General features: G+C 39.2%; 1 protein-coding gene across 19 annotated transcripts in view; it reads left to right on the plus strand.

Annotated features, from left to right (window-relative positions):
* The window catches only part of CADPS (calcium dependent secretion activator), a 478648-nt gene that overhangs the window by 362813 nt on the left and 95707 nt on the right, over window positions 1–20128 (plus strand). For 6 of the 19 annotated variants that reach the window (XM_030801937.1, XM_030801943.1, XM_030801939.1 and 3 more), the window contains 4 exons: window positions 12212–12318; window positions 13330–13338; window positions 19033–19189; window positions 19982–20123. In XM_030801937.1, the coding sequence (XP_030657797.1) occupies window positions 12212–12318; window positions 13330–13338; window positions 19033–19189; window positions 19982–20123 (415 nt within the window). Of the gene's footprint in view, window positions 1–12211; window positions 12319–13329; window positions 13339–17812; window positions 17834–19032; window positions 19190–19981; window positions 20124–20128 lie in introns of all 19 variants that reach the window. The other 13 variants (XM_030801938.1, XM_030801942.1, XM_030801929.1 and 10 more) reach the window with 3 other exon arrangements.

Genomic DNA, 20128 nt, shown 5'->3' on the forward strand with positions numbered 1-20128 from the left:
AAATCATGCCAACTTTTGCATGCATATGGATTTTTTCAGAAGAAAGATTCCACAGGTCTCAACTGCAAAGGTGATGAAGAGTCATTGAAGGCTGTTTATGCAAAGGGATGGATTGGCGGTTTACACTGCAGAAAAATCACACTAGCAGGAATTAAGAGAAAGGACTGAAGAGAGGGAATAGGGTAGAACTGGACTTAAAAGTTGAGGATAAGCAGAGATGGGTTTGAAGCTTGGTATAGTGAAGGTTTTTCTATCAGGTCTCAGTTGCAATCATAATCATAATTACTTCTTTCCTGGCCTTTAAGTGTTTTTTTTTTCTTACCCCTTCCCTCCCTTTTCAATTTTCTTAATGAGAATAGAGCACAAATTCATGGATAGGTCTACATAACCAACTGTATGGAGGTGGTAGGGCACCACCGGAGTTACATGTGCAAATTGTGGGGAGGTGGGTAGAATACTGGGGACTGAAATATGGACAGCTGCTGAGTCCTTTAGTCAGACTATGCTTTAAGAATCTACAGGGCTATGCAGATGGCATTTTGGTGGACTTATGCTTTATGTTTGGTGGCATTATTAGAAATTAAATGTTCAATTTAATTACAGTACCTCCAAAAAAAGATGCAGAAGCCTGCTAGTCTATGAAAGAAAAGCTGTGACTCCTGCAAATGAATTCTATTATTTTAAATACATTCCCATGTAAACCGTCACACATTCTGAACTCAGCAAGCTCTGAGAAAGTCTACACTACTATTGCTGTTTTGCCTCAGTTCTTGGCTAAATACTTGCATAATTTTCTGAGCATCATAACGATTCCACTGGAATTTGAAATAAAACAACTTTTTCCTCCAAATATGCCAAGGATTTGCAAAATCAGACAGATGATGATTTGTAGAGAGACAGCAGATAGATATAGACAGAAATAAATAGGTAGGCAGGCAGGCAGGAAGATAGATAGATAGATAGATAGATAGATAGATAGATAGATAGATAATAGATAGACAGATAGATGCAGAAATAGATAGGTGGGAGGAAAGGAGAGGAGAGAGCAGAGGAAAGGAGAGGAGAGAGGGTAGATAGGCGGGTGGGTGAATGGATGAATGATGGGTAGGTGGGGAGAGAGAGAGAGAAGAGAGCAGCCGCCTATGAACCTATGGGCCTTGGCCCTGTGCTAAGGGCTTCTGATTCAATCTTAACCTTAGACTCATAAAGAAGGCTTCTTTTTTACACCCTTTACAGATGAAGGAGCTGTGATTCAGTGAGGATAAGTAACTTTTTGAAGCAGGATTTGAACTCAGGTCTGTCTAAATTTAAATACCATACATTTTTGTCTCTTTCTACCATGTAGACTTTTTAGCTGATGTAGTGAGCACTTAGACAATATCCATTCATTCAGTGGATAAGGTCAAGTATAATACCTACCACTTTTTACATAGGAAGACTACAAATTAACAGAGCAGTCCTTTCTGGAACTGGATCATTGACAAAATCTTTACATTATAAAGTCTTCCCGAGGGCAGTTGAGATTCCCCAAGGTTGTCCAAGAACTGAGGACTTTTCTTCTCTCCAATTGACAGAAACCTTCTAGATCAGGTCAAATCTATCCAAAGGACTTCCAGGAAGATTCTGTGATGTTGAGGTTTTGTATCTTTCTCTGTCTCCAGGCAAATTTCCTACAGATCTAAGGCTTGTTGAAAGAGAGAAAGAGAAGCAAGCTGGTAAAACTCACCAACACATAGAGCCAAGCCACCACCCCACTGTCTTCCACAAGGGACCAATAATAGTGAATCTCATCCCCACAGGATGGCCATTCTGAGATGAGGACCATCTCATGCTTCATGTCTTATACATGAAGGACTAAGTGTTTCTCTTTTATTTATTTCTTTTTTTTTTTTTTTTTTTTTTTTTTGAGACAGAGTCTTGCTTTAGAGTACAGTGATGGGATCCTGGCTGACGGCAACAATTACCTCCTGGGTTCAAACAATACTTTTGTCTCAGCATCCAAAGTAGCTGAGACTATAGGCACACACCACCATGCCCAGCTAATTTTTTATATTTTTAGTAGAGATGGAGTTTTACCATGTTGGCCAGGTTGGTCTTGAACTCCTGGCCTCAAGTGATCCACCCACCTCGGCCTCCTAAAGTGCTGAGATTACAGGCATGAGCCACCACACCCAGCATTTCCATCCCTTTTGTTTCAGTGGTGCATAAATCAGGGTTTCCAAGCCCAGGTTATTCTGTGGACTAGCACCTCATCTATACTTTACAATAAGTGGGGAGGACAAAGAGAAACATGTTTTAAACACTGTCACCAAGAAAGATTTTGGAAAAAAAAGAATGTGTTAAAATATGCTGTGAACCCACAAACATGAAACCAGTGTCTCTCTCTTCTATCAGAAAAAAAGATGTGATGCTGCAGATGATGATAAAAATTGTTGTTTATTGAGAATTTAGTATGTGCTAAGTAGTTATGTATATCTCATTTAATTCTCACCATGACCCTGTGAGATAAGTGTTTTATTACCATATTTCATTGAATCTAAAGGGCCATCAATTATAAGCTGCGCCATTCATATACTATATTGTGACATACTATCAAACATAAGATGCATCCGGATTTCAGAAATGTTAAAATGTGCCTCTTACTTCAATGAAATAAGAACTTATGCATTCACGCATGGAAATCCTGAAGTAGAAAGATGTTAAGTCACTTCCCCAAGGTTAAACATCTGGTTAATTGTAGAGTCAAAATTTGAACCTGACCCTGTTTAATTCCAAAGTCCCCATTTTTAACTTCTGCACTATAAAATGCTTGTGATTTGTTAGCAATTAGATTGTATAACACAAAAGAGGTTTCTTGATCATTGACAGGTGGAAAAATCAAGGCCTGGAGAAAAGAAGCCAGGTTCAAAATCAAATGAGTAGTCAGTGACTCTCCAGTCTCTTGTCCTATGTGCTATTCAAGAGCCATCACCACCCCACCAGGCTGCCTTACCTTTCAGTCAAGACATAACGGCCCTATCCACAATCCATTAACTGGTCTAAACTTCCAGTAGGACACTCGATGACATCCAGCATCCACATGTTAGAATCATATACGTGCAACTCTAAGAAAACACTACCTCAAAACCAGCCTGAGCACTCAATGATTTGTTATACCCCAAATTCAAATCCTTATCTTGCCTCCACTGGGCTTTCTAACCTCTGTAACCTCACTTTTATTTTCTGTAAAAGGTGCTAATAATGGTTCCTCCCCCAGAGAATTATTGCAAAGATTAAAATACATATTCTAAATAAATCTCTTAGCACAAATGCCTGGCACATGGTAAGTGCTCATTATATATATTAATTTATTATTTGTTTGAAAGTATTTAAAAGGATGTTCTTCCAAGTTGAAATGTATAGTATAAAGATATCATTCAATTTCAGAAATGAATCATAAAACAGTGCTTCTTCAACTTTAATGTCCATCTGAATCACTGGGGATCTTGTTGAAATGTAGGTTCTGATTCAGCAGGTCTTGGGTGGAGCCTGGGAATATGCATTCTTAACAAGCTTCCAGTTGATGCTGAAGCTGCTGTTCCAGGGATGGTACTTTGAGGGTCAAGGGAATATAAGAGGTATTCAAATTGTCTTTTATTATAAATTTCAAATACAACATTGCAATCTCCATATATATTTGTTAAATACCCACTAGGTTCCAGGAGCTATGCCAGATACCAGGGGAGTGTGTGATGAGCAAAAGCAGTCATGCTCCCTACCCTTGTTGAGCTTACCAAAAAAAAAAAAAAAACAAAAGAAGAAGAAAACACAGGCATGAAACAAGCAATCACGATCTGATGATGATAGTAAAGGGAACAAGCAAGGTGTCACAGGAGTGCAGTACAAGGGGATTTTACCCAGGCCAGGGTCTTTGATACATTGCAGAGCAGGGGATAGTGCCAGAGAAGGGAATGATGTAGGTCAAATACTGGACCCCCAAGAAGAACTGACTGGGGTGTTCCCTAGCCTTGTTTCAGTGTTTGCCTCTATTCATCATCCCTTCAGATGCTCCAAGCTCCTGCCCAAGAGAGCCTGTGGCAATGTACATAAAAGTTTATTTGGGGACTAAGTGGGTACTTAGTAGTACTACTGAATCAGAGAAAAAACTCAAATGGCCTAAGCAAGAAAAGAGAATTTTTTGGCCCATGTAGCTAGGAAATCCATGGAGAAGTTGGTTTCAGAAATGAAAAATGTTCATGTGTTTTCATATCTCCAACTGCTGACAGGCTTCTTTAATGTGACTGGAGCTAATGGTTGAAGTTTGGGAAGCAGTGTGGCCACAAATAGCACCATCCTTTTATCCTAGCTAATGACTCTAGAAGAAAAAGAGTGTTGCTCTCCAAGCAACTGTATACAATTCCAGGGAAGGGCCACAGTGGCCCAGCTTGGGTCACATGCCAGCCCCAGAGCCAATCATAGTACCCATGATGACATGAGGTACTATGGTTGGCCAGGTGTAGCTCACGTGACTTCCCCTGAAGGATACTTTCCTTGGAAGTCCCACCAAAATAACATGGAGTAGAGAAGGTAACTCCCCTGAGCAAGGTTCTTGCACATACAAGGACAGATTTCCAACACAATGTCCATGCAGAATTAAGCTCACTTTTCTTATATGCAACAGCTCAGCCCGAGGAACAAAGCCTGAGTTGGCATACAATACCAAATTAGAGAAGAAAAACCATTACAAGAGCGTTATTTCTTTCTTTAATTTAAATTAATTTGTATTAAGTTAAATACAATTATTTTTAATTGTCTTAAACAGTTTTTGTTTTTTTTTTTTTTGAGACGGAGTCTTGCTCTGTCGCCCAAGCTGGAGTGCAGTGGGGTGATCTCGGCTCACTGCAGCCTCCGCCTCCCGGGTTCAAGCAATTCTCCTGCCTCAGCCTCCTGAGTAGCTGGGAATACAGGTGCACACCACCATGCCCAGCTGATTTTTATATTTTTAGTAAAGACAGGGTTTCACCATGTTGGCCAGGATGATCTCGAACTCCTGACCTCATGATCCTCCTGCCTCCGCCTCCCAAAGTGCTGGGATTACAGGTGTGAGCCATTGCACACAGCTGTCTTAAATAGTATTTAATTGCATTAAGACAGCTGATGTTATTCTCTGGCTTGGAAGTTTAAGTTATGATGTTTACTATTCAGAATTCAGCTTAGTACATTTGTTAAGTAACCAGGGACTTTTGATAAGAGATAAGAGTTCCTGTGTAGTTTGTATGTATACTGAAAACACAGAGCATTTTATTTTTCATGAAAGCACTGCATTGGACAGGATCCACTGCGGATTCCCTTCTACCAATATTTGATGACCTACCCTGGCCCCAGCACTGCTCTAGGCCCTAGAAATACAGAATTCCCTGGCAGACAGGGAGATAGACAAATGTATATAATTTCCTATTATCAAGGGCCACAAGTGCTCAAGTAGAAGCATCGACAGAGGAGCTGAAGCTTTGCTATGATGGCACTCTCTTGTTATGGCATATGAAGGCGTAACCCTTGTCATGAAGGGAAGCTCTCAAAGGTTTTCAAGCAGGAGCATGACAAGTTCAGATGTGTGCTTAACAGAGATCACTCTGACTGCTGCATGGCAGAGAATGAACTGCAGAAGAGAAAAGGGACTGAAGGCTGCCTTGGAGGCTGCCAGAGAATAACATCAGCTGTTAATGCAATAAAAATTTAAGAAGCTGTGCAATGTCACCTGTAATCCAGACTTGGAGGCGGAGGCAGGAGGATCATGAGTCAGGAGTTCGAGATATCTGGCAACATGGTGAAACCTGTTTATAAAAATAAAAACAGCTGGCATGGTGGTGTGCACTGTTCCCAGCACTAGGAGGCTGAGGCAGGAGAATTGCTTGAACCGGAGGCGGAGGCTGCAGTGAGCCGAGATCACCCCACTGCACTCCAGTCGAGGTGGAAATGATGAGACCTGAGTCACATGCCCACCCCCTCCGCAAGAGTGTGGATGAGCACGTGATCTAGTATGGTGTGAGATAAAATCAAGAGACATTCTGGAGGTAGACTGGACAAGCTATACCACCTGTCCTTACAGGGAAGAGACAACGATGACTCCAATGAAAAGCATAGGAAAAATCCATGATCCATCCAACAGCCTGTATTAACACACACTTCAGACTGACCTAGAGCTGGAACCTTTTGAAAGGGAGTGGATATCGGAGAATAAAGGGGATCAAGTATACATAATAGACAGTACCACTAAAGAAATTGTATTAGATTTCAACCTTGCATGTTTTTGGCCTATGTAGCCATCATTTTAGGGAAGCTGGGTATTCAGGATAGTATGATGTGGCTATCTGCTAAGCTTTCTGTTGCTACTTGAGCTTTTATCTACTCCCACCCCCAAATCATAGCAAATTGCTACAGGCTAGTTATTTTCTGTAATTGCATAATACAAATACTAGCATCTTCAGTAACATATCAATAGGCTGGAACTTGGTAATAAGTGCGTTTCCATCAATCATATTCATCTCTCATATGATATTTCAGGGACTGGCAATTCACTAGCTAGAGCCAGAGTTGGTCAGGTTATTTAAGGGCTAATTGGAGTGTCTCTTGCTCCTGGATGCATCTCTTCCTTGGCTTAGATGAGCATGCAGCGGAATTCTCTTTTTGTTTTTCTGCAGTCACATTTAACTCTCTCTCTGGAAGCCAAGCAGATTTAATTGTGTAAACATGAGCAATGGTAATTGGGTAAATGAAGTTGGAAACCAAGGTATGATGTTTTTGTTTTGCTCTGTGAGGAAAAAAAATAGGGAGCTTGTTTTTCTATGGTGGCAAACCTCACTGTCAGAATTCTGGACAGACAGTTGGCAGGAGGAAATCCCTTTATGAATTTCTCATCAAGACCCATTTAGCTGAAATATGTATCTGCTGCCTCATGGGTGACAGATCAACCCAGGGGCGCTTTATTGTTTTATTCACCACCAGATCAAGTCTTTCTCTACCCAGGTTCAGTTAACTGGGTGAGAATGAGTCAGGAATTTCCTTGAGAATTGCACATGCAGGTAACATGCATTCACTGAAAGAGCCATGAGGATGGATTACCAGAAATGCTCTTAACTTTAGGCAGTGCTGTCAGTGGAAAACCAGATTTTAGCAAAACATAAAATATGGAGTACTATTTTTTATGATGAAGGGATTAGTAGTTGCCTCCTTTTAAATGGTTATCACTTAAAACTGAGTCTTCCAAATTCTATTTACACACATTTTTTCCCAAACAATTTCAATAAGAGGAAACTGGTAATTTTTTTGTCTTGTATTCTAAACATTGAAATGGTCCAGCAAGAAAAGGATCTCATCAACTCTTGCTTTTAATAGATGATTTTTCCCAGAATATTATATTTTATCCATATTTTTCAATCTTTTTTATTAATGTCACTAGAATTCCATTTCCTACATGCCTGCAGTAAAATTCATTTTCCCAGTTGAAAATTCAAGCAAACCAAGAAGCAAACTTGGCAATGGAGTATGTCCCTCTCACCATACAGATTGCTTTATAAACCAGAACTATTAGAAAGGAGCAGGTCCAAGGTTAATGAGACACTCATTAAAGAGAGAGAATTGCAGAAGCTGATAGTGCTCTGTGCCTGAATTGAAGGAGAGGCTATTGTTATAGGATGTTTGCTGTGCTGATATTGTAAACCACATGACAGATGGGTCAAGTGCTGATTACAGTATTCTAACATTTGGAATAGCAAGTAACATATTTGATAAGCTGGCAAGTTTTTATATATGATTCAACCCACAATATAAAAGCCACGAGAATTCCAAATTGAAAATAATTAAATGAGCTGGAAACAATCAGATACCACACATTTTCCCCCAAAAATGACAGATTTTGACATGTTGAAGTTCCACAAAGGGAGCAAGAATATTTCCTAGCTCACTTGAACTAATAACGGCCCTTCATCTGCTTTTGCAAAGCAATTAATTGCAGCCTTCTCACAATGTGGAGGTAACAGTAAACATGTGTAGGCATCTTGAGCTTTACAGAGATCTGTCCCATAGATTGCTTTATTTGCTCTTATTAGCAACCCTGTAACGTATACAGAAAAGATACTCTCAATTTATAGATGAGGAAACTAAAGCACAGGGAGGTTCAAGTAGCAGATGCAAGGTTATGTAGAAAGTAAGTAACATATGGGGGATGACAAGCCAGATCTTCCAACTATTAATATATCAAGTCCTATTTCTGGTCATCTGTAAGAAAGAAGCAGCTATTAATGTATAGGTGTTCTTCATTGTATGAAGTGTATCTTTTTTTGGTCAGTGCTGCTGCTGCCATCATTCATGTGTATCCATCTGGATGAAGCATCTGGTATTTGCATTCAGCCTCTGAGTGTCTCAGTGGTGGTGGTGGGTGGGGGTTGCTGGTGACACTGGTAAGAGTCCTTGTCAAACAATGTCACACCTCTGTAGTGTTGAAGTATCGCCAAGAAAGCAGCAGCTCTCCATTTGTGTTTTATCATTTTTGCTTATTTGGTTGTTCTTTTCAGAGTTTGTCATCTTATTTGTCACCCTTTGTTAAAGTCACTTTGTCTTTACTTTTTTACTGTCTCTCTTCACCTACCCAAGAAGCTCCCCTGCCACCTCCTGGGCCTCCTCCTCCACCCACCCAAACGCAGACCAGCATGTTATATCAGAGGCTCAAAGGCATGCCTAGGCCAAAATCAAGTACCGTAAACTTTCATCATTCCTCTACTTGGCAGCTTTCTAGTTTAGTTTGCTTTTCTGTTCACCTTTCTTCTTGAAATTTTGTTTCAGTTTGGAACACTAAGCTGAGACTTGGGCTCTCAAGTATAATTTTGTAGGTTTTGAGATACTCAAAAGAGAGCATTTATTTCCAAATGTCCACATTTTTTTTGTCTAGCTATGTCTGACATATGCAACATTTTCAAATCTCAATGTCAGCACAAAATAACATTGTTGTTGCATAACATTTTGCATGACAATTTTTTCTGTGTTATGAGCTTCAATTCTATTGTATGAAATGGTTCTTAAGTATACTATATTTTTAATTCCATTTTATCAGTGCTCCAGCTAGTGCAAGCTTGGGGGATAGGAATATTGTAATTCATCTGAAGACAGCAGAAGCGGCCAAAAAAAAAAAAAAAATTGTTTCTAAGCACAAATTTCTCCTTGACCTCTGTTGGGGAGAGGGAAGAAGTGCTAAAGGATTTTGCACAGTATTTTCTTTAAAGACAACATCTTAGAGAATTTACTTTTAGTTCCATTTTGCCATTTAGCTAGTAGTACAGCAGCTATGCAAACAAACAGGAAAATAGTGCAGTGTCTCACTAATGTGACTTGATCTACAGATGATGGAATCACGGCTAATTAATAGTAAATGAAAGACTGGCTACATGGGTTAATTGGCAGATCAAGTGTTCTAGATTAAAGGATCCTTAACCTGCTTACTTTAATGATTTTATGTTCAAGTAAAATTGCAAAGGGTTTTATTAAACATACTGTCTGTATATATACATCAGGCATACACATATCTGTGTACATGTGCACACACTCATAGAATGGCTGCATGCACATGCACAATTTATGTGTATCTATTGATATCTATTGTAGTCAATCTAAGAGTACTGCCTATTAAAACAAATCTTCAGGTGGTCCTAGCTTCAACATCTTGGATTTCTCCAAACATAAAAATTATTGACTTTTTTAAAAAAGTGCATAAAAATATTGGTATGAATTATTTATGTATCCTATGTCATAAACAGCCAGAATTCCCCTAGATTTGGTGAGTGTTTCACCCAAAAGGACAAAGCTATTTTTAAAGCAAGAAATTTCAAAGATGTGCCCCAAGTAGGATTTCCTGAAGATTTGTATTAATGTGCAGGCTTGTCTGTTACTAGAAAATGTATGTAAGTGTGTGATGTGTGTATGTGGGTGTATGTGTCGAATGGGTAATAAGCATAGGATGAGGAATTTGCAAATTGATGTGTAAATGTGAATATCAACGAATAAAAAATAGTAGCCTGTGCATATTTACTATCAAAATGCAAATACTTCACTCTACACATATTACCCAAAAATATATACACAGTATGTTTGTAGAAATGCCTGAAAGTCTACGAATGAAATTATGATAGTCTATTTATCAAATTACTAACAGGTCAGATGCCCCAAAAGCACAGAAGTCAATCTTGCCATACACTCTTTCTCTAAATATATATTGCTCTAGATCAGGCAACGGGCTATCAGCACCTAAACTCCCACATCTCCTTATTCTGAGTGTTGGTTATTCTCTGCCTAATCCACATGTTTATGTTTCCCACAGCTCCACCTTCAGGCTCTAACCAGATCCAGCCACATTTCCATCTGGGTATGGCAGAGATAATGGAGCTTTCCATTGACTTGAATCCCGGAAGCCCATTTTCACACTAGCCATCAGGCCTCGTTAGACCGAGACTTTCAACACTTGGCTAATCTTACCCTGTCCCACTAATCACTCTTACATCCCATTTGCTAGAACACTCTTTTTGCATAGTGTCTCGCTGGATTTATTTTTCATTATTAAATCCTAAATTACTAATGACCTGATATGTTCATTACCTAAGAAATGCACAAAAGAATATTAAGAACCTTTTTTTTGTAAATTAGCAATCTCTTATGATTTTAAGTCTGCCTACTTCCTCCCGCCCCCTGCTGCCTGCCAGAAACCTTCCTATTTAGTAATAGGTAATTTTTTCTAGCAAGAAACATCCTGAAGCCAAAATATACCTGTTTCAGGTGAAGAGGTGAAAATAAGTTTTGCCAGTTCTTTTGCAAATGTATGTACCTACTTGGGGAATTCTACTAAATGATGTTTATTTCTCTTTATCCCGTGTGCTCTGACTCTGAGGCTTCAAGGTTTGAAGGGGGCTAAACATGAAATACAAGTTCCCCTGGAATTCAGACTGGTTGAATCCAAGCAGTTTCGCTGGCCAAGAAAACCTTTATGTTTTGGCCAGGCACGGTGGTTCACGCCTGTAATCCCAGCACTTTGGAAGGCTGAGGCGGGCGGATCTCCTGAGGTAAGGAGTTTGAGACCGTCCTGGCCAACAAGGTGAAACTCCGTCTCTACTAAAAATACAAAAATCAGCCCGGCGTGGTGGCAGGTGCCTGTAATCCCAGCTACTCAGGAGGCTGAGGCAGGAGGATCACTTGAACCCAGGAGGCAGAGGTTGCAGTGAGCTGAGATCGCGCCACTGCCCTCCAGCCTGGGCGACGGAGTAAATGAGACTCCGTCTCCAGAAAAAAAAAAAAAAAAAGGAAAAAAAAAAGAAAGAAAGAAAATCTCCTTTATGTTTTAAATATTACTCTTTCCCAAAGGAAAAAAGTTTGTAATTTTTGGAACATAATGACATTGTCAAACTCATGAACTCAGCTCTAAAAAGAAAGCAATGTAAGCCAGGGTTCAGGTTCTTCTTGAGCTGGGTAAAAATACAACACTTTCAGTTTGAGAGAAACTAAAAACAAAGAAAACAATTAAGTACCTTGTTTCAATTTAACTGATAAAATCTCAGTTGTAACAACCAGTAGCACAAACTACCACAACCCATTCAATAATCTACTCCTAACACCCTTTTAACAATTATTATTCCTGACTAATGGCCCAGGCATATCCAATTTTTCTTTTCTGTCTCCTCCCTGGACAACTTGAAGCAGACATTTGAATCTGCATTTTCAAAATGAACGTTCCAACATACGCGAGCCTGCAATGAAAAATTACGCTGTAGCATTTAATAATTAATCTAAAAAATAAATGTAACAGCAATCAATATTAAACTCCTGTTAATCTTCCCACTTCAGGTAGCATAAATACAATCTAGAGAGTGATATAGTACATTTATGCTGTCTTTAAAGAACATGTGTACAAAATGTCACTAAATTTGATATGGGCTGTCATAGACTTAATATAGCTTCACGTGCAAATTTGAAGCTGGAGCACTGCTTTTTTCTAATATGCATTCTAATAATGGTGATAGTAATAAAATGGCTTTATGGTTTGCTCACTACTAATTACATGGCACTTAACATTTGCATGAATTTTTTTTTAAAAAACTGATAACTATTCTCAATTTCTTATCCACTAGTTCTAATGGCCATAAAAGTAGCCTGCCACTTTCGCTGAATTTTAACACAAACTCTTGTACTACAGAAAATGTAGGCCGATTAATCACTCCTGCCAAAAAGCTTGAAGATACAATACGTCTTGCTGAACTAGTCATTGAAGTTCTTCAGCAAAATGAGGAGCACCACGCAGAGGTGAGCAGGCTTGGTGGGAAGTGTATCTTACTGTCCCTTAGCTGAGCTGGCAGAGCTGATTTTCTCAGCCAGATTGTGAATAAGATGCCTTAACACCCATTTTCTTTTAACTGGGATTGCAAAGGGAATGAAAGTGGAAGTTTTGCAAGAAGTCTTTGGAAGGTTATTTTAACCAACCAAAAAGTGGTTGCATGTTGTATGTTTCAGCCTAAGTTTTCAGATGTTTCTAGCAATGAACAAATGAGGTGAGTGCTTTTTAAAGTTAATCATTCAAGCAGCATCTGGTTACCATTGTCCAGAACGCAAAATATTTTTTGGTTTTTTGTTGTTGTTTTTTTTTTTTGCCACCACTGTTGTTTTTATTAGTTATTTGGTATGTGAACCACAGACCTTCTTTCTCAGTTTATCTCTGTAACTTACTCTGCTTGTACTAGAGTCTTCATTTGTTTTTTTATCTTAGATTGCCTGGGTTGTTAAACACAGTGACAGAAGCAAATTATTCTGTGTTGTTCAACTTGTCGATTCTCCAACATACATCTAAATAAATATAGCTTACTTTTTTTAACAAACTACTATCAAAATAATCCTTTTGATAATAATTATAAACCAAGGGATTTCAAGGCTAACTAAATCCCAAACCTATAAGGACTTAAACAACCTAACACTTCCAAGAAAATTCCAAAATTTCATGATGGTTCAATGGTTATATCAATGCTTGTCTCAAAATTTGGATTTAAAATCTTCTCTCTTAAAATAATCTTTTTGAAAATTGCATAATTCTCCCCCTTTCTCTACATTCAGATTTACAGCAAAGGGGAAAAATGACATTTCCTAAAAGTAATTTCTCAAGTACCTAAAATGATCATTCCATGACTAAATGGAAATTGCCAGTATAGTTAAATAATATATAATACACCATAAATCCAACCGTCCCGACTAATGCCTGATTGCATATTTAAATTTCCTCCCTGTTTTTCTACTATTTTATTCAATCTTGGCTGATCGTGGCAGGGGAAAGAGGTATGTGACTAAACCGAATGAACCAGCCACCTGCTGTCATACTTTGTGCATGCCCTTCCAGTACCATGTCTTCTAATGGGACTTTTCCTGGTGCTCCTGCTTTCTAACACTGACCCAAGGAATGTAACAGCAACTTCCAGTGGACTGCTTGTGGAATGGGTGACCCTCCACGGCAGGGTCAATGTGGGTGATTCTCTTGTGCGTGCATGAAGCAATTGATATACTTAACAACGACTGCAGTTACATCCCAACACAACGCCTCCTACCTGCCTTGATTCTGTCCTTAGCCTGGTGTAGTTTCCTATGTCTGTCTGTACTTACCTTTATTACAGCAGATGAGTATCAAACTTAGTAACCAGTAGCTCGCCGGAGTGATACTAATCTTCCTCAACAACCGTCTCTATGTGAATCATATATACAGTATTTATATATAGAGAGAGTGCTGAAGAATTTTTTTCCCTGAAAACCCTCAAAGAATGGGGCTAAGACCCCATGAGGCAGGTAGAACTAATTCATACAGCATCTATCCGCAACGCACAGCCATGAGTGATGAGGAAAAGCAAATCGATAACCTCCAAACATGCAAACAATTAAGTGGGTTAGATTATTTTTCCTACGCTATCCCATAGGATGTTCTTTTCAGATTGCAGGCATCTGGGGGTTCCGGTGATGGTAAGTGTGTTCTTCCCACGTGTCTTCAAAGTCATCTCCAGAGGCATGGAGGGGCTGCAGCCTGCCCTCCTCTGATCTGAGTGGTTGAGGCTCTTCCCATGATGCTGGACCAAACCCACACATTCTTGAAGACATAAATACAAAGGGCACAGTTTTCTCAGTCACAATTGTGCTTTTAAGTGAATCAGAGGAGAAGAAAAATGACAGATATACTTGATTTATAATCAAGTTATTTTTGGAGGCTGCTACGGGCTAAGAAAGGATGTATATTTTTCTAAATTGCTCAAAAGAAACACCAAAGGAGGGCTTATATGCTAAACAAGGCACGTTTCACTTTTCCAAAAAGCCCTTTTTCACTGTGTTAATCCTTATCCTAAACTGCCCTAATAACCGTCATCACAAAATATTTTAATCTTGTATATTCAAAAGCCATTTGAATTAAATAAATAGAGTAGACATCAACTCAATTCCGATTACCAACTTTAAAACTTAGTAATGAAAACTTTAGCATACTTTGGAGTGCCTGAGACCAAACTTTCTTTTAGATAAATGTACAGGATTCTTTCCAAAATTAAAAATTTTGCCCAATCACAAAATCTCCATCAATCAAAAGCTAACTATTGAGCGTCTTCTATCTTCTGAGCACTGAGGCAACTACCTTGGTGCTTTTTGAAAGACAACCAGGCATAGGACAGCCTGTCCTTCAAGCAATAGAATGCAGGGCGTCCAGGAGCTTAGGCTCTGTGCCAGGGAAGTCTGGCTTTGAATCCTAGCTTTGCCTCTTCTCTTCCAGGATAACTTCTCTCATCCTGTAAGGTGGAGATAACAATAGATGGTCATTGTTAGAGTGGAAGGCCACATTCAGTAAAGTATCTGGTGTTATGCCTGGCACAAAGTGAGCACTCCACAAAGCTTGGCTCTTGTGTTATTAGGAACAAATTGCTAAGGAAACAAAATATAAGAATATCTGATTATCAAAGTGACAAAACCTGTGTGGAAAGTACCAGATGAACAGAATAAACAGAATGTGTTGAGAGTAGATTCATTTCAAGGTACAGTGGGCCAGAAAGGCACTACCACCTGTTCTCAACTTTCACTTACAGATTGCAATCACGTGGACAGCTCCTGAAAATTCAGATCCCCAGGTCTTGTCCCAGCTCAATTTATTGAAATCTTCCAGGAGCTGTTGAGCATGGGTAATTTTTAAAAGCCGCCCAGGTGATTCCAGTGTACAACCAGGGTCAAGACTGGCTGGAGTACAGTGGAAGAGGTAGCATTACCTCTGGCACACTAAACATGGGGTTTTTCTTCCCCAAAAGAAAAAGTAAGACAGTTATTTTCTACTGATCAGTACTCACTACCATGTTCTCTGCATGCTCAGTAGATTAAACAAAAAAAGAAGAAGAAGAAGAAGAAGAAGAAGAAGAAAAAAAGACTAAATCCTAAGCTTGGATCTTGGCTGTGTGGCCATGCTGTTTGGTGGTACCACTTAAATCAAAGTGACTAGTAGGCTTGCCTCCTCCACCTAAAGAAAAAACAATAATCCTTAAAGACATTTAAAATTCCAAGATAAAGTAATTAAACGTCCCAAGAAAAGAAATCTCACCAGTTAAGAATACATCATATGTACACACACGCAGTATATGGTAGCAGTGGTCACAGTTATCTCTTCATTGCAGCTTAACTCTGTTTCCAGAGTCTAATCTATTCACAAACATACACACACAAATTATGCCTTCACATATGGTTGCTACACCTTCCCAATCTCTCTCTATGTATACGTATGTATATGTATATATGTATTGTGGTATATAGAGGAGTACATATATACATGTTAGTTTGTGTGCAAAATATACAGTGTGTTTGATGTAGACTGTACCCCTAAAGCACACATCTTTGTCTGTGAATAATGAAAAGCTCTGGGTAAGTATTTAGTAGCCGAAGTATAACTCCTTATTCTCCTTGTCTTTGGAAAAGGTTTATAAGACTTTAGACGCCCATGAATATTGTGAGTTAGCTCAAGTACAAAAATAGCATTCACCAGTATGAGCAAGCATAAAATAAATATTTTTAAAGCCTGGCCTTTCCCAACCCAGTCACACAGATTCTGTTCATTTAATTGGAATTACGCTTTTGCTTTCTGGTTTTTACTGCCCTCGCTAGAATCATTTTGTTCTTCTCGGAGAGTCGGGTTTGATTATAAGGTTTTGAAAAGGATTCCCTTGAATGTACAAAAATAGCTCTGGTCCTCACTTATTCTACAGTCCCCAAATTTAAATTCTCTTGGTTCACTAGATCCCTAAACTGTTCTACCAGACTCCAATAGCAATGATTCATGCCACAGTAGTCATCGTTCTTTGCAGGGCTATTAATATCTAAATGATTATTAATGCAAGGATGGTAGATATTTGCTCAACAATAAATTACAATGAGGGACTAAGTTCTCTATAGATCGTAGAAGTGGCACTTCTTATGACCTCTGGTTTGCAACTTTTAAGTTAAAAAGCTGGTAAGAGGCCAGGTGCGGTGGCTCATGCCTGTAATCCCAGCACTTTGGGAGGCCGAGGCAGGTGGACCAGCTGAGGCCAGGAGTTTGAGACCAGCCTGGCCAATATGGTGAAACCCCGTCTCTACTAAAAACACACACACAAAAAAAAAAAATTAGCTAGGTATGGTGGCAGGTGCCTGTAATTCCAGCTAGTCAGGAGGCTGAGGCAGGGGCTGCAGTGAGCCAAGATCACACCATTGCACTCCAGCCTGGGTAACAACAGCAAAACTCCGTCTCAAAAAAAAAAAAAAAAAATTGCTGGTAAGAGCCAGGTATGAGGTTGGGTTAAGAAACTTTTAATTTCAAATATTTGAGCCTGGTTTTTTTTGTTTTGTGTTGTTTTTTCCTGTCATTCTAGGACAAATTGTGTCTGGGGAGGCAACTCGATCTTCCCAGTAACTTTTCTTGGACTCATCCTGAAGATGTAAAGTTGGTTGAATAACTAAAGAATAAGTACTAGCCAACATTTAGTGTACCTTTGTGAATTTTTCAAATATCTGGAATGAGGACTGATGAGAGTCAGCCTTCCACATAGGGGTAGAGATGGAACTTCATCCAGCAAGTTCCAGGATTTAGATGGTCTCTGCCTAAAAGGCTGGTGTCTGGGAAAGTTCTGGGGGTGGCATGGAGGGTTTCTCTATCTACTGCACTTAGCTAGGTAGTCAGTGGAGTAAGCCCTAAGCCCCAGGGCTCTCATCTGCAGGTGGTAAAACTACAATAAAACCTCATCGGTTGAGACCCAAATATTGGAATCTGTGACAATTCAATTGTAGATGTGACTCTTTTTCTTATGTAATATATTTGACTTGATCTCAACTTTCTCAGGAAATTCTAAAGACTCTTCTTACAAGTTAGAGGAATCCAATACCCTTTTTTCCATCCTAGAATCTATGAAATTAAATCTACTGTTTCTTTGACTTCAATTTATAAGTCAACTTATCTATAATTATTAGATGCTTAAAAAACGTTTACACTTATGTTGCGTTAATAACTAATGTAGACTTAATGAATACTTTTTACTTTAGTGTCCAATTATAGGCTACATTCAAAAACAGTAAAAGGATATCTCTTTTTAGAAAGTCCAATAAGTTAGGCTTTTTTTGCTGGCAGGCCAGCATCTCCCCTCTCCCATTAATCTGAATCAGTGAGGTTTTACTGTAAATTAAAATGGAAACAGCAGGTGTCTATTTCCAGCCAAGCCAACCTTGCAGAATGGTCCATGACTTGATTTTTTTCATTTAATTTGCAAACCAGCCACATGTTGATAAAGGAGAAGTAAGTAAAGTGAAATCTCGTGAAAGAAGAGAGGTGGACCCCTATTCTGCCTCCTAGTGGCTGTTAGAATGTCCCTCTAATAACTAATAGATCACAGAAGAGCTTGGCCATTGAACAAACCCTTTCATTTATGGAATTTTTCCATAACCATCTTTCATACTTTCAAATGCCTTCCCATCTTTTTTTGGTGAATGCTCCGGAAAGTGTTTCCAATGTAAATACTTTGCGGCATTGAATGGGGATGTGGGGGACCAGAAGGGGCTGGCAATTTGTTTTTGTTTTTCTGCTCTCTTTGAAATCGGCAAAACAGGGCCTGTTGACACTGCCACTCATTCTGCATGCTCCCTGCCAGAAATGATTAGTCAACATGCATGCATGCCTTTGAATTGAATTCACATCTGGCCCAGTCTGATGTGAATGTCACCCCCTGAGACCCTGCACAATGATTTCCAAGGGCCCATGTGCATGAAAATGAGTTACTTCACTGATATTTTTTGGTTTTCAATGTACATATGTGTCCAACCCCCAGAAAAATAAGTCCTGATCTTTCTCAGTGTTTTCTAGCCTAAGCCTGATCTTTCCTCCAGACCGGATACAAAACCAAAGCCTCCTTCCTTAAAAAGATTTCAACTCAAAAGTTTTGTGACAATTGCAACAATGGTTTTCTTTGACTTAGTATGAAATAGGAGTAACATTTCCAATGTGTAGGGGAACATGAGTTCTTGAGTTTTTGTATGAGACCCTAGACAAGCCCCAGATATGTAGATATAAGTGAACAATAATTACAAATTTTCAAGTTAGACCAGCAGAAAACCCATAAACACAGTGAAGAAACTCCCAGATTTTAATACCTTAGAGCAAGAACTAGCCAACAACAATGACAAAGAGCATGACTCAAAACGTACTGAGTTATTGTAAATTGAACAGAAGTTCCACGTCTGTCATTTCTACTGCAGCATCCTCTGACCCTTAGGTCAGAATACAGGCTCTCTGTGGCAGGCCTGGAATCACGCAAAGCACTGCCTTAGACACTTAGCACCCCAATTGTATCAAAAATTCTGTTCTCTTTACAATAAAATTACCAAACCCTGCTAGATGCACCATTAATTTTGAACAGTGAGGGCTGGAGTTCACATCTTAATGTCCGAGAAAGAAGCTCATCACCTCTTTGTCTATTGTTTTTCTGCCAAATTTCAAAGGCCTTTGCGTGGTGGTCAGATTTAATGGTGGAGCATGCGGAGACCTTCCTGTCACTCTTTGCAGTAGACATGGATGCAGCCTTAGAGGTGCAACCTCCAGACACATGGGACAGTTTTCCACTATTTCAGCTGCTGAATGATTTTCTCCGTACTGACTGTACGTATCACCTTTGACTGACTTTCCCAAGTAGTGTGCAGATAAACAGATCACTAAGATGTCTTTATCCCAAGCAAACTACAGGCTTGACATAGCTCTTCATGGTTTTATTATTATTAACCCCACCCCCCAGAAGGAAACATACAGCTGAAGAATATTCCCTTTCTTCCAAAAAGTGTCCTGTTCTAGGGACGCTGTCTCTTAACTAGACAGAATAACCTGAGAGTAATGTGAGAAGAGGTATCCATTTTTTGTGCGTTTTATTGGCTCTCAAATTAATTAACCTCTTCATATTTTGCAATTTTTATCAAAAGATGCTTTCTAGATGAAAAAAAAAATTTCCAGCTAACTAACATGTCAAGCATTTCAGAGTATGTTACAGTGACAACAGCCATAAAATAGACCTTCCTCACCAGAGAGGGTGATGAAGGAGGGCAGAGTATAAAGAATGTTCTTTCTTCCTAGGAACTTAATGGGAGGAAGGGAAGTGGGTGCAAGGAAAACAGAAAAAAAATGGTGCGGATTGTTGTTTTTGTTGTTTCTTAAAGTAGCGTGATCGTTTTTCCTTTTAGAAGATCAATACCAAGGGGTAAAGTGTTTTTGAATTCCATTTCAATGCTTTTTGTGTAGTTTTTTCCTTCTCTTCTCTTTTTGACTTCCTTAGAAGCAGTATATTTAATGTAGAAGACAATCAATCGTGTGTGTGTGTGTGTGTGTGTGTGGTGTGTGTGTGTGTTGTACATTGATAAAGTAGCTGTGGGTTCTTAACAAGCTTTTGCTTATCTGTTCTAGATAATTTGTGCAATGGAAAATTTCACAAACACCTGCAAGACCTGTTTGCCCCACTTGTTGTTAGATATGTGGATCTGATGGAGTCCTCAATTGCACAATCCATTCACAGGGGCTTTGAGCGGGAGTCATGGGAACCAGTCAAGTAAG

Source organism: Nomascus leucogenys, chromosome 21, assembly GCF_006542625.1.
Source record: "Nomascus leucogenys isolate Asia chromosome 21, Asia_NLE_v1, whole genome shotgun sequence".
In the NCBI taxonomy this organism is placed as follows: domain Eukaryota; kingdom Metazoa; phylum Chordata; class Mammalia; order Primates; family Hylobatidae; genus Nomascus; species Nomascus leucogenys.